The sequence below is a fragment of the Triturus cristatus genome, chromosome 7, assembly GCF_964204655.1.
Source record: "Triturus cristatus chromosome 7, aTriCri1.1, whole genome shotgun sequence".
In the NCBI taxonomy this organism is placed as follows: Eukaryota; Metazoa; Chordata; class Amphibia; order Caudata; family Salamandridae; genus Triturus; species Triturus cristatus.
The window spans coordinates 58,157,609-58,182,037 of record NC_140590.1 but is presented as its reverse complement, the minus strand read 5'-3'; the positions used below and the strand labels follow the sequence as shown (position 1 = coordinate 58,182,037).

The following is a 24,429-nucleotide window of genomic DNA, read 5'->3' as shown; positions in this document are numbered from 1 at the left end:
CTGCAAATCATTGACGAGCTCATTGCACAAGGAGTGGTTGTGGAAACCGACTCAAATGTATGTAATTCCCCGATAATTCCGATTCTTATACGAACTGATCCAAAAGCACCGCCAGTATATCGATTAGTTATTGATCTGCGCGAATTGAATAAATGCATAGTACCACAATACCCCGTGGTCCCAGACATCTCTTCATTACTAACAGCTATTGATTCAGAAGCAACGTTCTTTACTGTAATTGATCTCAAGAACGCCTTTTTTAGCGTCCCAATCGATCCGGAAAGTCAATATTTGTTCGGATTCAGTTTAAATGGACGTAGTTTTAAATTCGCACGCGCACCTCAAGGATTCACAGAAAGCCCCAGCATCTATAGCCAAGCACTGAAAAGACAACTTGACAGTATCCACATGCCAGTTAACACTGCCTTGCTTCAGTATGTCGATGATCTGCTGATCACCGCCCGAAGCGAATATGAATGTGAAAAAGCATCACTGACGGTTTTACAATTCCTAGCCGACAAGGGGCACAAAGTGTCTCCTTCAAAGCTGCAATTCTGTGTTCAGCAAGTTGTGTACCTTGGGCACTTGCTGTCCAAGGGGGGAAGACAGCTTACACCTGACCGCATTCAGTTAATTGTTAATATGCCGCCACCCAAGACACAAAAGGAGGTGCGGGCACCTCAACAATAATACATGGAATATCAGATTCACACACGAGCATAGCAAGATGAGAATAACATTCCTTGACATAGAATTGTACGTAGGAAACAATCAGATTAATAGCAGATTGTATCGCAAAGACACAGCGTGCAATGCAATATTACATGCCACCAGCGCGCACCCTAGGCACCAGATCAATGCGATACCCTATGGAGAATTTGTCAGAGCCAGACGCAACTGTAGTCTGGACGCTGAATTTACAAAATGTACTGAAGAAATGACTGAACGTTTTAAATCCAGGGGCTATAACACCAACATTCTTAAAAAAGCAAAGTCTAGGATCGTGAAGATTAAAAGAGAAACGACCCTCAGGGATATTAACAAAAGAAAGACAGATGACAACAAAGTAAGATTTATTACAAACTACAACGACATCTCGGATGTGCTAGTTAAAAGTCTCAATAAACACTGGCATATCCTTAAAAAAGACGATACCATGACAGGGGTCATTGGCAACAAACCAGAAATCACCTATAAAAAAGGGAACTCCCTTAGAGGTCTCCTTAGCCCCAGCTATCCAATAGCCACTACTGGTAAAAACTGGTTGACTACACATATGGAGGGCTTCCATAGATGTGGACACTGCTCAGCGTGTAAATGGGCGTACAACAAGAAATTGGAATTCATGGGTCCTAACGAGAAATGTTACAAGATTAGGACGAATATCAATTGCAACACAAATTTTGTTGTATATATTATTGAGTGCAGGTGCAATAAAAAATATGTGGGCAGCACGATACGCCCCCTACGTGTCAGGATAGGGGAACACATGAGGGCAGTGAAACAAGGTGATCAAAGATACCCCATTGCGACACACATCCTAGAATGCCACTCGCAGGAAGTACACAGGGACTTTACATTCTATGGTATAGAGCAAACCATGAGAAACCCTAGAGGGGGTAACAGAGAACTCATGCTTCGTAGAAATGAAGCTTCCTGGATACTGAAATTGCGTACGACTGAGTTGGGGATCAATGTTGATGATGAAATGCATTACTTTCTTGGCAAATGAAGTCAGACACTATATACGGCCATAGTATTGTATCATCTCCTGAGATGAATGGACAGTGTTTAAATACATAGGTGTTGTTCTTCTGAAAACATGTGGTTGTTGTGCAAATACGGTTTTATTGAAGAGACTATGAGAATTCGGCGAAGTATATGTTTCATGATGTCACTCACCCATTCACCATAAATCACCATTTATTATATGTGGTAAGCCATTATTAATTCTATATACATCACGGTATGTACAGTCTTTGAGTCTTGGAAATTCCTTAGATACTTGACAAACAATTTATCAGAATACTTCCGGTGCGCTTTATCTTCTTTAATTTTAATAGTTTCAGATTTCTATTTGGTTAAACAGATATATGTACATGTGGCCCTATCCTTACGCTTTATAATATCCACTCAGTCACTGCCTATATAGAGCAGTCGTGATTTCTGTTCACTTTGGGCCCTTTATAAAGTTTTCTTTTCCTTCACTATCTTGGACATGTCCTGATCCAAGATGGCTGCCAAATTTGCAAATCAATATGTGCTTAAAATACGCTCATAATAGATATACAATTATAATTAGATACTCTAAGTTTGGTCCTTCCTTATACGACGCAAACGCACAATGAAATATATTTTACCGATTTAATAAATCGGTTACTAATGTGATAACGTTACGCACATTTATATCGGGATTTGAATGTTGAAAAACATGGTTTTACCGCGTCTTATTTATTAGTATAGTACTAACATAGAATATGGAGAGATATCTTCTCACTCCATACTACCTAGACATAACCTTCTCAAATATGGCGCCTGTGGTTTTCGGTCGTTTGTCTTTCGCACCTGACACACTTCCGGTCACGTGACCTCCGACTCGTGCATATACTTGCCGAGCAAACGTACACCAACAACTCTAATTTGGAGCCAGACGCGGTTGGGGGAAGATACACTTCGTATACCCAGAGGTAAGAGGAGGACGTATAACGGAGCACGCGTTGTCTTTTTACCATAACCTTTTACTCTTTACCGAGAGTAAATACGTTTAAAGATAATAAGCCAGATAGAGAGGACACTAGGATATTTATCTGTTTCTAACGGGGATTCCTTTTTACTGAACATAGATAATATTGGATTGAAGCGATTAAGTATTTTAGTTTTCCTGTGGTCCCTCCTTTAGAACAAATGATTACATGGGCAGACCGAGAATATACTCCTGCATGCTGAGACCATATTTTATATTTACGGTAATAGCAAGTGATATTATGGGCAGACCAGTAGTATACTGTCTACATGTTAAGATCATACTGTGCATCTCTCGGGTTTTTAAGACTAGATGTTTTATATTGAACATAGACGATACGTATACGGGTCACGCATATATATGCATAGCTCACCTCGTGATTGCCGCAGAAACGAAATTTCTGACAAGATATACCAGTTCTGTTGCCCGTTGGCAATACTGAGACAATCTATCTCTTTGTTTCAGACGGGGTGCTCAAATTCCGAGCACAGCTGAGATTGGAAAGCAATTTTACCCTGAAGAAATTCTATAACCTCCCCCTCCCACGTCGTATGATTGTATGACCTGGAATTATCGTCATACTGGACGTATGTATATGAATGTGGACAAGAATTCGTCCACTACTCCAGCATTTTACAAAGTGTCCTTTTATATAGTTACTAATAGCGACATTTTTTCTTATCTTGATTACATTTATTACAGATTTTGCATTCAAAACAGTGTTCAGGTCAGTTGTTTTATTTGCCTCACCTGCTCCTTCCATTTAGCACACGATCTATTTCTATTCATAGTTCTTTATTTACGATAATAAGCCGGCGTACATATTGTGTTTTCTGACTTAATGGACTGTTCATACCGCATGCGATACCTGATTAATTTAGACTAGAATTAAGTTCCTGCACATATATGACTGTCTCACATATGTCACTCACACGCAAGTTCTGTAGAAGATCTGACAATCACCAACTGATATGATAAGGCTAGTACTCACCTTACCTCACGGTGTTTGATAGTACACTATAGCCTTTTGATACCACCTATGGATAAATCTACCCATAGTACTTACACCTACCCTGGGAGCACATTTGTTTACGTTGTTTACAAATGTTTGCATCTTGTAATAACATATAAACTAATGTGAAATACCATATCAATTTGTACCTAGCCGTGAACAAGTCGCATGTAAAAATCTACTAAAGGCGACGAAACACGTGTTGGCTTGGGAACCACTTTGAAGACTGTGAAATACATTCTGAGAAAAAGAATATTAAATCGAAGAAACATAAAAGAAAGAGACGAAGATCCACTTGTGTTACTTGTTTATGTACATTCTAACTGTTATGACCTTGATTTTTACGTGTGCTTGGGTACCCTCATTTTGAAGACAGCTTACACCTGACCGCATTCAGTTAATTGTTAATATGCCGCCACCCAAGACACAAAAGGAGGTGCGGGCATTCATAGGCCTCACTTCGTACTGTAGGCAGTGGATCCCTCAATATGCATTTCTAGCAAAACCACTCATTCAGTTGACAACCCAGGAGGCAGCAACATCGACTGTCCTCCCTTGGACTCAGGAACATACACAAGCTTTTGAAAGCTTAAAGAAAGCTTTATGTCAAGCACCTGTTTTAGCAACACCATGTTACAGTAAACCTTTTACACTTTTTGTTACAGAACGCGAAGGTACTGCCTTGTCAGTACTCACTCAGGAACAAGCAGGATCACACAAACCATGTGCTTATTTTTCTAGTACGTTAGATCCCGTAGCTCAGGCTCTTCCTGCGTGCCTGAAATCAGTGGCAGCAACAGCTTTAACAATCAGACAAAGCGATGCCATAGTATTAGGACACCAATTGACAGTACAAGTACCACACGCAGTAGAGGTTTTCTTGAACCGGACACAAACACAACACTTGACTATAGCAAGACTGACGGGCTACGAACTAACATTGTTCCAGCCACACATAGAAATCAGACGTTGTAGTACATTAAATCCTGCCACACTTTTGCCATTAAGTGGAACAGATCCATTGGCACATGATTGTATTGAAGTCATTACTATTACGACGAAACCCAGACAAGACTTGACAGATATTCCATTACCAGATCCAGACCTGACATTGTATGTAGATGGTTCATGCATGAGAACAAGTACAGGAGAGTTAGTGGCTGCTTATGCAGTCACAACAGACACTGAAGTTATTGAAACAAATTGTATTGATACCTTGTCAGCTCAAGCAGCAGAGCTCATCGCTCTGACACAAGCCTGAATTCAAGCCAAAAATAAGAAAGTCAACATATACACAGATTCACGTTATGCATTCGGAGTCGTCCATGACTTCGGCGTTCTTTGGCGCGAAAGAGGTTATTTAACTTCTCACGGTGCCCACATCCAACACGGACCCCTCATTCAAGCTCTATTAGATGCAATTCATTTACCTACTGCAATATCGATTATGAAGTGCAAGGCCCATACGAAAGTGACTGACATTATTTCTCAGGGTAACGACCTAGCTGACCGAACAGCTAAACAGACTGCTCAGAATCAGACTCATACAACTGACATGACAAAGACAATAGTTCCGACACCAACACACTGCATGACAGTTAAGGATCCCGCCCTTGATGTAATTGACATACAGACACATGCTACACCAGAGGAAATAAAGAAATGGACTGAATTAGGAGGGATCCAAACGGATCAAGGATGGATGACGAAGGGAAAATCTATATGGTTTCTCCCCGACTCCATGGTTCAAGTTATCATTAATACAATACATAGTCCAGCGCACCTAGGAGAAAAAGCTATGCTAGATAGTATTCAACACATTTGGTTCAACAAACACTTGCGAGCAGCAGCCAAACAGAAAGTACGTACCTGCATGATATGTTGTCAGTTCAATCCCGGTAAAAGCATTCCTGTAGAGCAAGGTGGATTCCAACCTCCCGATCACCCTTTTGAAGTCCTCCAGATGGATTATATCCAGATGGAACGATGTCGAGGATTCAAATATGTCCTCGTAGTTGTATGTGCTCTTTCCCGTTGGACAGAGGCTTATCCCGTCTCAGATTACACTGCCCCGACTACTGCCAAACAGTTAGTTCGAGAATTCTTCCCACGGTATGGTTTGCCCCGTGTCGTGTACTCAGATAACGGCCAGCCGTTCTCATCCGAGCTAATGAAACACGTTTCACTTCTGTTAGGCTATCAATGGAAATTCCACTGTGTCCGACATCCCGAGGCAGCAGGTCTCGTGGAACGCCATAATCAAACCTTGAAAATTAGACTGTCCAAAATCTGTAGAGAAAAAGGGGTCGACTGGATAGTAGCCTTACCAGTTGCGCTCTTTTACATGAGAATGGTAGCACATTCTCGAACAGGGCTATCCCCGTATGAGGTGGTCTTCGGTAGGCCACCGAATATGTGGGGGACGCCTATACCTCGTAAAATCACTGATGTTGATTGTAATATGCTGACAGATTACCTGGCTTCCTTGATGTCTGCACTACAATCTTGTCGTTCACAGGTAGCTGCAGCTTTTCCCGATTACACTGAGGTGAAGTCCCATGAAGTGGTCCCAGGTGACCTAGTGCTTGTGAGAAACTTCGACAGGAGGAGCCCGCTGGAGCCTCGCTGGCAGTCGCCGAAGCTCGTTCTTCTCACCACAAGGACAGCCGTGAAGATTGAGGGTCGCAAGGGGTGGCTACACTCGAGCCATATCAAAAAATTTCATGGACTACCATCAGACTTGAACTTTCAGCCCTGCATTCCCTCACCGACTGATTCAAAACTCCCCCTGGTTGAAAAGTCAGAAAAAGAGAACTATAAACTGAAACTAAGGTCTAGCAAGTCAGACAATTTGATTGTTTAAGTCCTCTCCAAGGTGAATCGGTTGAATTTGTCTCTGACATGTATCCTCTAGACCGAAATAGAAAGAGAAATAGACAGAAACAGCTCAAGAAACATGCGTACTGTAAATCACTTCGTAGTCACTGTATAGTGACATTATTAATTATGTTTTTTCTAAGTCTTCTGATTATTTTCGCAAGTATACTGTTACATATGTATTATCCTATTTCCAAGCGTGCTTTCAATGCTACTGCCGAACATTCTTTTAGCGAATTACCTCCGCATGAGTTGTCCTATAGATTTGCGCTGCGTAACAATACATTCATTAGTATGTTACATCATTCCCATCAGACCAGCAATGCTACAAATTGTTGGATATGTGGCCGACTCCCTCTTTATCAGAAATACAAGGGAGTTCTGCCCCTCTTTCCGTATCCATTCACACACAATGGCTCCTGTGGAGCATGGTTTAGTTTGATTAATTCCCTAGATTCAAATTCTGTAGTTTACCAGGACAACTGGGTATGGGGAAACCTGAACCTAGTTTTACTCAAAGTCTGCTACCCTAACAAGGAGGGACTTCCCAAAAGAACAGGAACTGATCTAGAAAATGAAGTATATGGATTAGGTAACTTTACACTTAACCTCATGATTCTGAATGTTGAATCCGAAGCTGTACCAATCTTGCCCGCTATGTCAGTATTTCCAGTTAAAGGTGAATTATGTGTAAGAAAGAATGGTTCAATACACATGGGCCATAGTAAATGTACCACTGTAATCGAATTCAGTGATCAAGGCAAGTCTACATTTAGAGCTTCTCGTCATTCCTACTTCATATGTGGCCAGACCGCATACATACGTTTACCTCTAGATTGGGATGGTACCTGTTACATTGCATTCCTTCTGCCACCTGTTTTCCTAGCCCCGCCTGATTACCATAGGAATACCCATTTAGTACACAACAGACATCAGAGAGATCTCCCAATTGTTGACTATACTGAAACGGCATGGGAGCAATACACAGATTTCAATAAAGGTTTCTTTCCCTACATAGGTACAGTCACTAATAGTAAACTGATACGTAGATTAACTAGAACCCTTGAAGCAGTAGTGAATGAAACGACTTCCGCCCTAGGTAACTTAACAGAGGAGCAGTCTGCGATGCGGATTGTTGTCCTTCAAAATCGTCTTGTCTTTGACGTCATCCTGGCCGATAGGGGCGGAGCTTGTAGGGTCATCGGATCAAGTTGCTGTGTTTTCATCCCAGAAAACGCGCCGTCAGTATATAAAGCCATAACTCGCCTTCATAAGATTGTAAGCCAGATACACCAGAGTCCAGGCACCTGGACTTGGTCCGGTTGGTTCTGGAGCGTGTTGTCAGCCTGGGGATGGAGGATTCTATCATTCCTAGGTATTGGCTTTCTCATACTATTCAGTTGCTGCTTATGTCTACAATGTGGGCCAGCGATTTGTGGTCTGTGTGCCACATCGTGTATTCCACATTCAAGTTTTCATTCAAGACCTCGTAAAAGGAAAGAAGAACAGATGATGTTATATGAACAGATTGATGGATTGATGAAGATCGATGTTTCATGAAGGGTCCGTAGGGGACAAGGAGGGAATGAGGAAATATGAATTTTATAATCAGTTATGTCCCCTATCTTAGACCCCAACGGCTCCATGTACATGCTACAAGTACATGTATGTTCCCTCCAGTTCCAGCTATGAAGACGCAAATACATGTGCGTCCACCGTTAGCATGTCCTCTTTCAGATCCACCATGAATGGGTCAGATATTCCATTCCTAAGTATGATTGGCCACCGACTTTATATGGCATACTTTTCACGTTTAACAGTTCAGGCGAGTAGGCCCTGAATCCTGTCATCAAGCCTTTTTCTGCCTTCTGCCTCTGAAAAGCTCCAGCCTGAGTTTGCATCTGTATCCATGAACTTTGTCCTACTCCCTGTGCGGCTAACGGTGCCTGATGCGGCCTGTTGCCTGTCAAAAACTGTATTTCACCTTCAAGTTCCTTCCAGTTACCGAGCAAAGGGCCCGGCCTCTCTGTCTTCATGCAAGTAATTCATAGCCCCTGTCACCATGGAAGGCCCATGCCCCTCGCATCTCATGTAGACACTTAGACGCTTGTACACGCACTAACCGTCAGTATAGAATAGATTCTGTCCGAAAGACCTTTCCTTTTGGATAATACAGTTCCTTAAACATAAGATATTAGATATGATTTGGGATTAGGTTGACCTGACCCCCCAGACTTCTGTCTCCTCACGTAGGGCTAAATGTCACGTTCCCTTCACCCCCTAGTTACACGTCAATCACACGTCATGCGGCTGCGCGCGCATCTCTGCCAAGTATTTCTGCTGACATTGCAGGATTCTCTTCTGGATCCACCCACCTGTGACATCATTTCAAATGACGTTTCTAGTATACGCCTATTATAACGCCTTTTTCATTACGTATGTGTATTCTTATCTGTATTATCAGCTGTTACGCCTCCTGCATCTGTCTTACTGTAATGCATTTCATATATATACCATTACTTGTCAATAATGTATTGCCTATCCCTTCCTGAACCTTCATGGTGATGGAATTCGATTGCCTGGTTCGAACCATAATTCCTTTGTAAGGAATAAAATCCTCTTTTAGAACCTCTAATACCACGGATTCTGCCTCTTATTTTACTGAGTTATTCTTATTGTATTTTACCGCATAAAAAATAGTACAGGTAATTTAAATATTTACTACAAGGGAACCCAGGCTTCACGGCCGACACACTGACCAGAGACGCTGCAGCTCCGGCATGCCATCGCTCCAGCCGACAGTGGTCTGACGATCCCTTAGGGGCCTCCAGCTCAAGTCCAGGACGAAGTCCCACACTTTCACTATTCAGGTAATGGGGTTTGACTAAAAGCCTAGCAGAATTCTTGGCTCTTAGGCTTAGGCTATATAGCACCTACAGACATGCTAGGTACACTCAGGTTCATCTAGACAGGTTCTTAGGAGTAAGCACTTTATTCTTATTGTAAGCACATTCGACTGTTTCTTCTATGTATCTCTCTGAGAGCAAAAACAAGCATGCACGAGTGACTGGGTGAAAAGTAACATAATGTTTCAACGAGTCTGAGGTTATTGTGTTCTGAAGTTGCCAAAAACAAATCTCTCCAATAACAGGGGATTCTAGTAGGCCCTGCAAGCTAGCCAAAATGAACCATAGGCTGATATATGCGGCGTAGGTGTACAGAGTTATTCTGCCACCAGACCCACAGTATATGTTATCCGTAATCGTCGTAGGTCCTGTATGACAGGGTATTATTAGGAAAACACTATAAGGCATCCAACGTGGTATTAAAGGTGCACTTACTCAAACAGTAGAATCTGAGTAGCCTAGTTGTGCTTGTGCTTATTCTCAGGGACCCTACTTACAAAACCCAAAGAAGTCTGGAGTAAGTGGGAAAAACTCCACCACGGCTGAGTAGGCGAAATATCCAATGTATTGGCTGTTTGTTAATCAAGCTTGAAAGGAAAATTTCCCAAAATTGTGCATAAAACCTTTGCATAAAACCTTTTTATAAACTCCTTAGACAGTCAGACTGTGTTCTAAAACACAATGGCTGACGAAGAAGTTTTAAACCGAGGACCTAATCAGGCTGTTGCACATGTGGATCAAGACCATAAAGCCATGGCCAACTTTCAAAAGCAGTCATTTCAATACCATGTCTGTTGAATTCTTATGGTCCCACCCTGTAAAATTGTAATTTTTTATATGATGCATTTTTATACATTAAAGTGAAAATACTTTTGTACAAACTGATCTCTGCGTATTGCCAGTGAGACACTGATAAATATTCAACACAGTTGACCTGTATAAAACAAATTAAGGTATTACTTTGGAGTGCCGGGATATGTATTCATTATAATGACCTAATCAGTCTGGTGAGGAATATGTAGATGCAATACAAATTGCGCCAAAACTTAAACAAACTCTGACAGTAAAACTACTCAAACATGGGTTACCACGCAGAGGAGGTGTAGTAATATTCGTGATAGAGGCACACGAAGATTTCAAAACAAAGGTATTCTACTATTGGGTTATATTCCCAGCAGCAGATGCTGAAACAAAAACTTTTCATGATTACTTACATGATGACATTCATGCAGTCTACACTCCTTTTGAGGAGACTGAAATTCCACTTACTTTCCAGGAACATATTTTCTGGTTTAATGGCGCCCTACCCCACATAAGAACAAGAGCAAGGCTTGGTCCTTTAGGAATTCCAGGAGCAACATGGCCGATATTAGCGACCTATGCACCACATCCAGACATTGACACGACGCCACAGAATGAATTACTTTTTCAACACAAGGAGTTGATAAAACTCTACAGAAATATGACACACTTTGTCTTGAGGACACTTGCGGTCCAACCTACAGAAATTACACAGACAGCAGCTCCTACGCAGAGCTCAGGGACTAAAATTACTCCACAAACATTACACACGGTAATGGGCAAAGTGCCCACAAAACATGAACAAATTCCTTTCTGGGTAGCTCAGCAGATAACCCAGTTAGAAGCAGTATTCCCAAATACAACACAATTTGAAAAACATAGGATGTTAACAATCTGTTTGCCCATGGGGATAACACGACAGTTAGAGGACTGCACCTCTTGAGGTAAAGTCTTTGCTGCCATATATACCAGAACTCATGGTATTACTTCACTGGCAGTAGTGCCTGATGTATTCAGACCGATACAAAACGACTATGGAGCAGAACCTGCCCTAAACCTAGGGATGAAGTTATTAAATAACTACGATCAGGTATCAGCCATAATACTAGCTAACATTAAAGGGGAAGCAGCATCAGTGGCAATCAGCCAACGACTAAGGGAGTTCTCTCCTTTAGAACAGGAGAATGAAGTACCCAAAATAATTGACACTGCGTACGCAGAATTAGGCAGGGATAGTTTGGGGGGGAAAGCTTTAAAACCTCAACCACAGGGCAGTCCTGAAAAGGATACTTTCAAACAGACACCGACTTCTTCTAAAAAGAAGTGGGATGATAAAAAAGAATACTCTAAAGAGAAAAGATCTCAATCCCGAGGTAGATCTCCTCAACAGGAGCACTCTGAAAAGAGGTATAACCTTAGGAATAGGGATAATATTAAGAAACATGACTGGTATCAGGATACTGATACACATTCCTCTCGTTCCTTTCAGGGCTCGAAGAAAGGTTCCAAAAGAGAAGGACGGTCAGAACACAGAGAGGAGCGCACACAGTCCAGAGACAAGCAGCGCACTCAAGACTATGCTTCTAAAAAAGAAGATAAGCAAAATTCAAAACCTCAATTTAAGAAAAAGAAAGTTGCTGGTCTGAAAATCACACATGCCTAGAATTCTGAGCAAAAGATACACAATTGATGGACGGAATGCAGAACAAATCAAAACATTCATCCCCAGTCAAGAGATCTGGGTTAAATCCATCATTCATTTGCTCACCATGCCACCCCAGTTTAGACATGGCCATGTGCAAATCAGTCTTGACCCTGTGCCTCATGTGAAACAGTCCAGCCCGAACTGCCAAGCCAGGTCCTCCGTGGACCGGAAACAAGCATCCTAGGACCGGTTTCGGGGTTTCACCCCTCTTCAGCCAGTATAGCTTGATTCCAGTGGCAAAGTGAGCAAGGGACCCATGTCTGGGCATACCCTGCCAACTTATGGTGAACAAAGCATTCTGAGGACACAACTTCTGAACGGGGAATGGGCTCTGACAATGCTAGTATGGCACAGGATGGATGTGCATCTGCTTCGATGGAGTGTATGCAGATGGCAGCTGTCATCCGTGTTACTCACCCGGATAATGACCAATAACATGTCTTCTACCAGAGTACGGGTCATCCACTGGACAGAGTTCTTCATTTTCTTTTGCTCTTAATGTAGAGACGGTGGAGGCAATTATAGGACCCAGAGAGATCAGAGTTTGGTGAATTTCCTTCATCACATTCCTGTAAAGTTCCTTCTGCCAGTCGTGTAACAGCTTCAACTCCTCTCCAGAGAAACACGCAGAAGCACAGAATGTAACCTCATGAGGCTACTGCAGAGACATCCCTCCCCGGGCTGCGGCGGGCGCTTCCTCCTCCAACCCTAGAACAGTGCTATTAAAACGTTGGGGTGTCCACGGCCATGGGCGGTGTGGGGCAGAGAGTCCAGGCGAGTCCAAGCCTTGCACCAAAACAAAAAAACTACAAGCTGTCTCGTTCTCCCACACATTTACTACCACAATGAAATTTACAGAGGCCTGCCAAAGAGCCTGACTCCAAAGACTAAAAAACCAAGCAGCCAAGATGTCCCTCGATTTACAGAGAATTGAACAGACTAAACTGAGCTTAAAAGATGAGGATTACGTTTAGGGTACTGTGTATCATTTAGCCCATGGTCTACTGTAACAAAGGTCCATCATATTTGCAGAAATTGGCCCCACATTACAGCTCCTCTTGGAACTTAGTGACGGCCATGCACAGCTCTGACTCCTCTTCCAAATATGAAAAGTGATCTCTGGTTGTGATCCTAAACTCAGAGCAGAAGCGGACCATCTCATATTTAGAAAACTGCAGAATATTGAACTTTACAAGATAGCTAACACCTAAGTCCAGAGCTGCTATTGAAGAATGTCCGAAGAGAAGCACCTTCCCCGAGTGGATTCCTGCTACCCACAAATCATGAACTCAGCATTATGATCTATCCTCATTTGTTTATTCACTGTAGTGCCACAAGGTTACTGAAAATAAATAAATAAATGGCTCTAGAAGTAAGAGGAGTGTTGTATGCTAAGAGGCCGACTACCAGAAGCCTGCAATGAGTGGTGAAGGTGGATTTGTGGTACCCTAATAGTGAGTATTTCTAATATCTGTACAAGAAAGTGGAATGTTGTATGCCATGGCTCTGACTGAGACACCCGATGTCTGTAAAGGGTGGTGGAAGGGGATCCTGAAGGTCGTGAAGGTAAGAGAGGACACCATTGAGACATATTTCAATGAGATGGAAGAAGCAGTAGAGAAGATGGCGGAGGAGGCTCCTGAATGAGCCAACCCTACTGAGGACTAGAACTTTAACCACAATGGATTGGGGCAATGAACTGATGAGACGAGGAGGATTTTGTAAATGTTGCATTAGGTTGCGGGGTCAGAAATGGCGGTCACGGTAATGAAGATTGGGAGCCGCATCTTCCTGCAGACATGAAGGTTTACTGGGATATGTAAAATGACACAAGTGGTCCATTGGTACTTCCTTCCTGTTCTGTTAGTGAACCTAGAATGATCTGGAATGGAGGAATCATTCCAGGAATGATGGATTTCCACCTACTTGGACGATAATTCAGTCTGGAATACGCAGAGCTGAGACATATGGACCTCGTGTAAACAGCAGGCCTACTAGCAGGTCATTTTGGAGGCTCTGCCTGCCATTTTGTCCACTTCTGTGACCTCTCACCTTCTATTGCCTTGTCACTCTCCGTCAGGGCATTGTCAGCTTGTAGGATCGATGTAGCCATGGACTCCTGGCCCTTCAAGAAGCGCTTTAGCTCATCATCTGCCTACAAAACAAATCAATGACAGGAGAAATCATATCAGTGTAAAGCTGCAGCAAGTCATCGGCGAGCGATGTGGTAGAAGACGCCAAGGGAACCCAGAGCTCACCTGCACATCTACAACATTCCGAACACCAGTGCTACTCACATACATTAATCTTTGCTTCGCTGCTGGAGAGTTGTAGAGAACTGTCAAATGCTAGTCTAATATTTTATTGGCACACTACTGCAGGGTTATTTTTCCCATCACAGGCTGTTAAGGAGCCTGTTTCTTTGTACAGAGTAATGCACGATTGGGTTTTCATTTCAGTCAAGTCAAGTTTCTTCATTTGCATAGTTACTAAAAACCATTGCAGTGAGATACAGGAAGCCATTTAAAATCATGAATGTACATCAGTGAGCAACATTCCCTCAGACAGCTGTAGCAGCTAGACAAACAAACTAGATGGCCACATAAAACGTGTTTAAAAATGCAAGGCAAATCAGTCAAAGTTAGTTGGCTGAGTAACAGCATCTTGAGTAACAGCATCTAGTGTCAGCCACTCATTGCACAGTGAGTTGAAATGCAAAATGCGAAGTGTGTGGGAGCTAAGAGTACTAAAGTGCCAATGTGCAGCCTCCTTACACACGATCATACGGCAATGTAAATATATAAAGGAGGGACAGTACAAAGCCATCAATATTTGCTTTGGTAATCAGTTCAAGCTCAAATGTCCATCTTACTCTGGATTAGTAGGTGCACCAGCTCCCACAAAAAATTATGAGGTATTACGGAGAATGGTGTGCTAGATGCTGCAACTATTGCTAAAACTATGTGCTATTACTGCTGCATTTAACTTGCTGCTACAATTTTCTTAATCACTGTGTTTTAAATGTGTTAGAAGCTGAGAATTGTTAGATTGAAAACTTTATTAAGAGTCAGACAATTGGTTAAGGTGGTGTACTTCAGTCTGTTAGAGCGGGTCACCAACGGATGCCATTTTTGTAAGCGTTCTAGTCTGATGATTCAGGAGAAAACCCTCCCTATTTTAGGCCAACACAAGTGCCAAAGGCAAGCCAGTCTGCGCCCGTCCGCACACCGGCCATGCACAGCGCCAAGCATGGTGCTGGTTTGGCGCAAACCCATAGAACCCAGGTCCTCGGTAAGCCGGTTCCTAACACTATAACTATAACTTCATTAGGTGACACCAATATTTTGATTTCTAAAAGTAGGGAGGATGGTGTTACCAGTCTTAAGTGTGGATTACTTAATGTCAGATCACTGGTGAAACACTATGCTTAAATACATCTGCTATTACAATCGAATGATGGGATGCTGTGTTCCTAATGGAAACTTGGACCGCCCTTGACTCGGATGTCAAACTGGGAACTATAAGGTGTTTCATAAACCTCTGGCTTAGAAGAGGGGACGAGGGGGGAATGGGTCTGATTTTTAAAGAGAAATGGGACTTTGCTCCACTTAACATGGGCGAAATAGTGGTCCCTGAAAGTTTGGGCTTTTCTCTTGAAGACAGCAAAGGCCAACTATTCACAGGCATTTTATGCTATCGTCCTCCAGGCCTATCCAGCCCCTACTTAACAATCTCTGATTCATATCTTTAGCAATATGATCCTGGCTCATTCTAGATTTATAATTCTTGGTGATTTCAACCTATAATCTGTGGGAGAACAGGGACTGGCACAAAAAACACCTCCTTTGTTCATGTGAGAATTTAGGATTACAACAATTGGTGCCAGACCTGAGGCCACCAAGCTGGACGTATTTTAAATCTCATTTTTTCCACCCAGAATCTCACCTCCATAGAGAATATTATTCCTCTGTATTGGACAGATCACTTTTTGGTGAATTTCTTCCAACAAAACAAAGAATAATCGGTCCTGCAAAAAATACACCCTGATCCCAGACGCTGTGGCAGAGCACGGAACAAACTTCTTAAATTATCCAAGGAGAAACCTTTGTTTAATACTTCTTTCTCGATTGATGCAAATACGGCAGTGGAAGAAAACTACCTAGAATTTGAAAACAATATTAGAGCCACCCTAGATTAGGTTGTCACTATTACAGACCTCACAGAGACCCTCAGCTCCTTGGTACAGGGCAGAGTTTAAAGAGTTGAAAATGTTCTGTAAAATAGCAGAGAGGAAATGGTGGAAGCTTTATGAGGGAAAGGATAAATTAGCTATAAACGATGCCATACGAAAGTATGAGACATAGCACCAGAGTTTAAGCGAAATACTACTCCAGCGCTATTTTGGCCGCACCCAACAGCGTTAGAAATGTATTCAAAATAATGCAAGAACTGTCCAAACCGGAGTGTCTAAAAAATCATGTTCCTGCTGCTCATGATCTTTGTGATGATTTGGCAACATTTTTCGAGGAGAAAAATCACTAAAATAATAGATGGGCTTGTGACCAATTCACCAACCCAGACCTTCCGGGGTGGCCACGACATCCTACCCAAGCATCACACTCGTGATACTGCTCAGCTGGGGCAGATAAATGTATTAGAACATTTTGAGAACTTAACAGAGGACAACTTTTGAGATTTGGCCATGACCATATCATGAGGATCTCCTCAGGATCCTTCCCCTCGTCGGAACTGGAAGGAACTGGTGGGTGAACTCTTCCCACCGCTATGGCAAATTTGTTGCCAATCCTTGAACAGCGGGGTGGTTTCAGCACCTTGGAAAAGAGCAATAGTCACTCCGTTCTTGAAAAAGCCATCCCTAGATCCCATGTCTTTAAATAATTACAGGCCAATATCCCTTTTACCATATCCTGTGAAATTCCTGGAATGCTTTGTTAGTAAACACTCTCTCACTATCTAGAGGCCAACCAAATTTTGGAGGACGAGTAATATGGGCTCCAGTTCAGGACATGGAACTAAAACTGTGCTGCTCACAGTCATGGATTAACGTAGAATGCGAGCAGATAAGGGTCGTACAGTGGTACTGATCTTATTCTATCTGTCTGCCTCTTTTGATAAGGTCAACCATGGCATTCTCCTGAACAGGCTTTCCTTAATTGGAGTCGGGGGCACGGTGGCAAAGTGGCAAAGTGGCTGCATTCTGATCGGTCTGACAGACAGCAGGCTGCGTCTCGAGGTAATCTACCATTACTTCGCGGCCACTACTACGACTTACCATTACTACGCATTTTTTACTTAGCAGGATCTTTTACTTCTCATGCTTTAAGTGTGCATGCTTCTACTTCGCATATACTGTTACTTCCAAAAGTAAATTACTTTGCTGACTATTCACATTGTTGTTTGGAAAAGAAGGCACATCCGTTTCCAAACTACGACGTGTAGCTCTGACGACGCCTGAAGCAGGAAGAGAGAGGAAGCAAGGTGAAGCGAGGGACCATGAGGATAGAGAGGTAAGTGGGGCAGTGTCGGTTTTGGGGTCGTGCAGGGGGTTGTCTTTTAGGTTTTAGGGTTGTGTTTATGTAGTGTAGATTAGTGTATTTGGGTTTAGGGTAGTGTTGTGGTGTTTTTGTAGTGTAGGGTAGTGTTTTAGGGTTTAGGGAAGTGGCGGGGTGTGCAGGATAGTGTTTGAGTGTAGTGTGCGGCATGGGGAAAGGGGGAGCGTCGTGGAGAGGGTAGTCATTTGGGGTTTAGCATAGTGTTTGTTTAGTGTAGGGCAGTGTTTTAGGGTTTAGGGTAGTGGTGTGGTGTTTGCGTAGTGTAGCGTAGTGTTTAAGGGTTAAGGATAGTGTCTGGGGGTCATGCAGGGTAGTGTAAGATTGTAGGGACAGGACTGCGGGAAGGGGTAGGACGTGTAGGGGGTAATGTTTTAGAGTTTAGGGTAGTGTAGTGGTTTTGGGTAGTGTAGGGTAATGTAGTGTATGAGGGTAAGGGTAAAAGTCAAAAATGCGTAGAAGTTGTATACTTAGTAATATACTGCAAAGTAAATGCATATTTAGTACTTTTAAATGTATTTGCAAACTAAAAGCACGCACAGTTAAATTATGCATAGTAATGGTATTTGTGATGTAAAAACATCGTAGTAAAAACTTGCGAAGTAATGGTCTGCTAAGTAACATCATATATTCGTGTCTCGTCCCCTATTCTGTTCTGAGTACAGGGCCATTAAACATGGTGTCTCACAAGGGTCATCAATTAGTCCCACACTTTCAATATCTCATCTCGCTCATTAAACCATATTTGTTTAACGATGCTGATGGCACCTAATTTATCTCATTACTGGAAGGAGATCAATCTCTGCCACTAGATACCTTCCATGAGCGCATGCAGGGGATTACAGTTTAGCTTAAGTCTAATACATTGCAGTTCAACAGAGACAAGACAGAGATTTTATGCAGTACAGTGTCCTGACCCCCTTCCACCCAACCTCTAGCACGTGTGCTCAGACAAGAATCTGGTGCCCTCAGAGATGTTCCGAAACTTGGGTGTAACGTTAGATAGGAAGCTCAGTTTAGGAGCTCATGTCAACAAGATAGCGGTAAACTACTTTTCCATAATCAGAGTACTTCGTAAGACTCTCCCATGGCTTACTGTTTCATCTAGAGCACTGGTGGGACACAGTGCAATTTTGAGTAGATTGGATTATTGCAATGCGCTGCTGCTAGGAGCCCCAAAGTACCTAATGAAGCGACTTCAGAGAGTGCAAGTCGTGTCCGCCAAATTGGCCTTAAATAGGCTGAGAAATTCCTCTGCATCCCAGTCTTTGAAAGAGTTACATTGGCTGCCATCAATGCAAAGAGTTATGTTTGAATCTCTCTGCATTGTCTTTAAAGTCCTCCATGGAACTGGAGCAATTCCCCTGCAAAATGGCACATCCTCAACAGGAGCTTACGCTTGTCTTCAGCCAAGATGGCCAGTGTGACCAGATTTGGAAAAACCAGACGAGGGCGGTGAGCGTTCATGATCGAAGCAGCTCGACTATGGAATAAACTCCCAGCTGCCCAGAGACTTTCTGCTCATTTAATATACTTTTCAGAAAGGGCTTAAAATATGGCTTTTTTCCAGTGCGGTTCTAGACTTTAACCTAGTCCGATAATTGCAGAACACTGGCTCACTGTATGGCATTGCGCCCCCCGTCTCATCGACGAGTAACACAGCACCAGGATACCTGCTAGATGGCAGTGCGCTTTACAAGTAGTTTAAATAAATAAATTTAATCTAAAACAGGCTAAAACAATGGGTCACAGTTCTAAGGTGAATGAGCAATGCAGGCAGATCAAAAAGCTTGGCTAGAAGTTATGTTATGTTAATTAAATGTATAAAAGCGCACGATTACCCTAGGGTGTCCTGGCGCTGAGTTCAGTTTAAGCAATGGTCAGTGGGGATTCAACGACTAAAGAGCCAGGTTTTCAGACCTTTTCTAAAAGAGAGAAGGTCTCTGGCATTTCTCAGAAAAAATAGAAGCTCGTTCCAAGCTTTGGACGCGCAGGTAATAAAGCTCCTGCCTCCCCAGCTGGATTTCCTAACAATGGGGATCTGAGCATTTTTTGCTCCTTTAGACCTCAGGGTCCTGGTCGGGACACACCATTTAAATTTTTGCCTCAAATGGTCAGGGCCGGTACCGTTGAGAGCCTTAAATGCTACGCATAAGGCCTTAAAACTAACCCTTTGCTTCACCAGTGTAGCCGGGTTAACTCTTTCTTTCCCGAAACAAATTTCGGTATGCCTGTCTAAAGCCTGGCGGCTACATTCTGAGCTATCTGAAGCCTATTAAGATGTTGATTTTGGGCATTCAGATAAATGCCGTTACAGTTATCTAAGCGTGACATAACAAGGACTGTGACTACTGTCCTAAAATCCGTTTGGGAAAGAAAGGGTTTAATCTTCCTCAAAATTCACAGGATCAAAAAGCAGGAGGAAACTACTGAGCTTATGTGATCATTGAACGTCAGTCTATTGTCCACAATGACCCCTAAGCTTTTTGCTTTCAGATTTGGAATGGGCTGATTTCCCAACTCTGAGGGCCACCACTCCGGGGTCCAACTATGAGGGTTATTACCAAATACAATCACCTCAGTCTTGTTTGAGTTCAGCTTTAAACAATTTAGAGCCATCCAACCTACTATTGCTTGCATACAATCATGGAAGCGAGCTCCAGCCTCCTTTTCATGCCCATTTTTATGTTTAAAACGTTTTTATTGAAACAAAACAAACCATGGGGGAGGGGGATAGGAGGTTAGGGTACAAAATGATCTGTGTATCGTCTGCATATGAGGTTAACTGAAAACCAAAAGATCTAATCAGTGCAGCGAACGGTATCACATAAATATTAAAAAGGGTGGGGCTGAGCGAGGACCCTTGAGGGACCCGCACGGGAGGCTAAACGGCATCGATTTGTGATTATCCAGGTCAACAGGTTGAGTTCTATCGGCTAGGAAGGATTGAAGGAGTTTCCAAGCAACCCCACAAACCCCAACTCCAGACAACCGATCCATCAACACCCTATGATGGACCGTGTCGAAGGCTGCCGACAAATCCAAAATTATCAAAACAGCCTTCCCACCACAATCCAGAGCCTCCCTTATCTCTTCACATGATTTAATTAGAGCAAGTTCCGTACAGTGATTTGCCCTAAAGCCATATTGAGTCTTGTCAAAAACGTTGTTATTATAATAAGAGCTAAGTTGAATGTTCATGGCTTTCTCAATAATTTTAGCGGGCAACGGAAGCCGAGAAATAGGTCGATAGCTGGCAGGATCAAGCGGGTCGAAGGTGTTTTTTCTTTAGAAGAGGTAAAATAGATGCCTTTTTCCAATCGATCGGAAAGATCCCAGTAGAAAAAATGCTATTAATCAATGGGCTTAAAACGGAACAAATAATTTCTGGAAGCAATTTAAGTATTGAAACTGGGCAGGGGTCACTGGGGGAGCCTGATCGAGCAGAGCTAAGGAGTTTAACAGTATCTTCCAGCTTGAGAGGTAAAAACTGGTCGAAAACTAATCTGGAATCGGGTTCTTTTTGGATAGAATTCCCTGGAAGTAAACCTACTTCGTACGATTCCGGGGAAAAGGTGGAAAAGATACCTTCAACCTATTGAAGAAAAAAGGTGGCCAGAGTTTCAGACAATGATGTAAATATGACGCAGGAGGATGTTACAGAAATGCTTACAATCAACGTACGTGACATGTTCCAGACCGAAAGACTGTTCCAAAGTCACAGACTGTGTCTAGCTTCTGTGGTCATGCTGTGCGATGTAGTACTGGAGAGGCAGTCCAGCAACTACCCTAGGGGTTGGGGGAGACCGTGGAGTTTGAAACAGTGCAGGCCTGTGTTGGTATTTTCTTTTCCCCCTCTACCAGATACTTTAGAAGTCGACAGTTCAGCTGCAGATCCCCGGTTGCAAAGCAGGTCAGCAAGGCTTGTCTTTGTGTGCGGATTCCTCTTTGATTGAATGGAACTTTAATCAGCAGTCTCCTTTCCCCCTGCAGATCCCTGAAAGAGCATTATACATACAGTAGATCTTCCATTCTGTTGCCCCACAGATGGCAAGCGGTCATTGTAGGCTGCCACTGCCAAGGAGGTAGGTGCAATGCTGAAGGGAGCAGCCCCAAGTGGTGTTTCAGAAATGTCTCTTTGGTAGCTCTTGGACACCCCAAGTTGAAGTATTATGGGGGCGCGAGTGTTCTGTAATTATCTAGGGACATCCAGGCATGGGTCCTGCCTGCAAATATGGCCTTGTCTCCATTAGCGAGAGAAGCCTTGTCGATTTCCATGTCAGCTTTTTGAAAGCTGTGTGGCCAATGGGAGTCTCCCAGAGCGGAGTTAGCCCAGTTACTGCCAGAGATTCCTGGAGGTAGGCTCTGGTGGGCGAGGTGTACTGCAGCTCCTACCATAGGTAGTAATTCAAGGAGCTGGAGTCTGCCTTAGTGATTTTGTTCCAGCTGATTATCCCATGCCTGGCCAAGGGCTGTTTTTGCAGGCCTAACTGCAGCCTGATCTGTGCTGGTGATCGGTAGCTTGGAAGGTTGAAGATGATTTAATACGCTTTTGCCACTGTGCTGTCCAAAGGTTTGGCATCTTGCCTCTCAAATGTTCACTGCCATATTTTATAGTTGGTAGTAACTTGGCTTGCATTACCCGAAGGAGGGAGACAGTGTGGTTCCAGCCAGTTTCAACTTGAGATTTTTCAACATCACTGCCAGTGCTAGACCCTTCCTTTTAATGAACTCTTTCTGACACGCACTCAGGCCCTCCTTTTCAACGATTACACCTAGATATTTATACTCCGCTGCAGCCTCGATCAATGAGCTAGCCCAGTACCAGGCCAGTGTGCTTTTTTTGTTGTCGTCAATTGTTATTGTTCTAGTTTTGCTGAGGTAGATATTCAACCCATTCTCAGCAGAGTATTCTTGCATTATGGTGAGACGGCGTTGCAACCCCACCTGAATGTGGCTCACTAGTACCACATCATCAGCATACAAGAAGCCAGACAGTATAAATGTTACACCTCAAGCGGGATGTGCAGTCATATGGAGCAGATACACACAACTCACTCACCCATAATGCTCTATTAGGCTTGCTGCAACGCTAGGTAGAGGTAGCGCCTTCTGTGTGTAATGACCAGGCTCTCAGAGAACGGTAGCGGAAACTTGATTTTGCCGCCCTCGTTTTAGGAGAAGAGTATAAAAGGCAGGCTCAACCTAATACCAGTGCTTGGCTTACTGTTCCTGTATGGAGTTGGACGTTCCTTGTGCGATTGAGTTGTTTCCCTTTCCCGAATGACTTCGCAGTTGGATGTCAATTCACTGTTCGGTGTCTGAGCCAACGAACGCCTCAACACTTTCCCCCCTGTTCAGTGGGACATTTCGGAAACCCCACCACCAAAGTACAGAGTCGGCTGACTCACATCTCATTTCTCGTCGGACGCTCATGAAGGAAGAGCTGTCCGAGAGCCACAGTGTTTGTTTTACTTCTCCTTATGTTATAAAGCTCCGTAACCACGTTCCCACTATGAAGCAACTCACAGCTGTGACTGAGGGAAGTTGCACTTTGTAACCTAACTGGAGGGAAATCACGTATCAGGTCAGTGCACAGATGAAGACGTCTTTCTTTCCTCATTTTACTTTTATTTTTTATCAAATCTGGTAAACTTAATCTACAGAGAAAAAAATGGTTCTTTAATGCCTGATTTAACTCTGGAAACTTCCAGCTTCTAGGAGAAAGCTTGAATAGCGACTGTTTGGTAATACACAGAGAACGTGTAGGGGGAGGAAAGAAAATGAGAAATTAGATTCAAACTGCGCATAATATTGGTGACCTACTAAACGTTGTTTGTTTGTTCTTCTCCTTCTTTTATTATTTTCTGTTTGTACAGATTTCAGTTCCATGTAGTGTCCAGTCCTCGCCTTGAAGATAGTATTGCAGTCTCCTCTTCCTTCTGGTGGTCCTTAATATGTTCCCCTTCTCTCCTGGGAGGGAGTAGCCTATGTTTGAGTTTAATATATATACTCAGTGAGGCACTACCTTTTGGGGGATTGGGAGTCCAGCTTCGCTCCAATAGATTTGGGCTTCTCAGATTAGTGAAACTCTTAGTCGGACAATAAAGCCCTGTGAGAAAGTGGCTCTGTATATACTGTTCCTTAATAGGTACAGGGTGTACAGAGTCCACAGTCCCCAAGGGTTTGACAAAGGCTAAAGTTAGATATAACCTTACTCTCTAAAGTGGTAGCTTGGTCGAGCAGTAAGGCAGTTTCAGAGGACAGTGTAAAGCATTTGTTGTACCCACTCAGTCAGCAAATGGTCTCACACACTCAATAACTGAACTGTAGGCCAATGGTTTATATATAAAAAAATATATGCTTGTATTATTTTAGAACCAACAATTGGATTTAAAATATACTTTCTCAGAATGAGATGTTTTATACAAATACTTTTGCAATATGCAATTGACTTTTGTAAACAGTTACAAGTGGTTGCAATAGGCAACTCTATTTTAAACACAACAATGCATTGAGCTCAATGGCAATTTCAAGTTATTTGCAACAGATTATTTTTAGGTTACTTTTGGAATTTTAGGACTGGATCCTAGATTCAGTCCTGGGTCAGTACTTAGAATCAAGTGATGAAAGTCAACTTAATTACTGTAATGATTTTTAAACAATATTTAGCTATTTTAAAAGTTGACACTTAGAAAATATTTAAAAGAAAACAGTCAATGATTCCCTATGGAAGAATATTCAAGTTGCAGGTATAGTATGTTCTCGTTTCTTTTGTAATCCAGTACTGGGTGCCTGGACTCAGTACTGGGACC

At 42.8% G+C, this 24,429-nt stretch overlaps 1 protein-coding gene across 3 annotated transcripts in view; it reads right to left on the bottom strand.

Annotated features, from left to right (window-relative positions):
• Positions 1-24,429, bottom strand: part of LOC146808801 (guanylate-binding protein 3-like) — a 120,771-nt gene that overhangs the window by 12,496 nt on the left and 83,846 nt on the right. For all 3 annotated transcript variants that reach the window (XM_085615628.1, XM_085615627.1, XM_085615626.1), the window contains exon 9: positions 14,097-14,199. In XM_085615628.1, the coding sequence (XP_085471754.1) occupies positions 14,097-14,199 (103 nt within the window). The remainder of the gene's footprint in view (positions 1-14,096; positions 14,200-24,429) is intronic.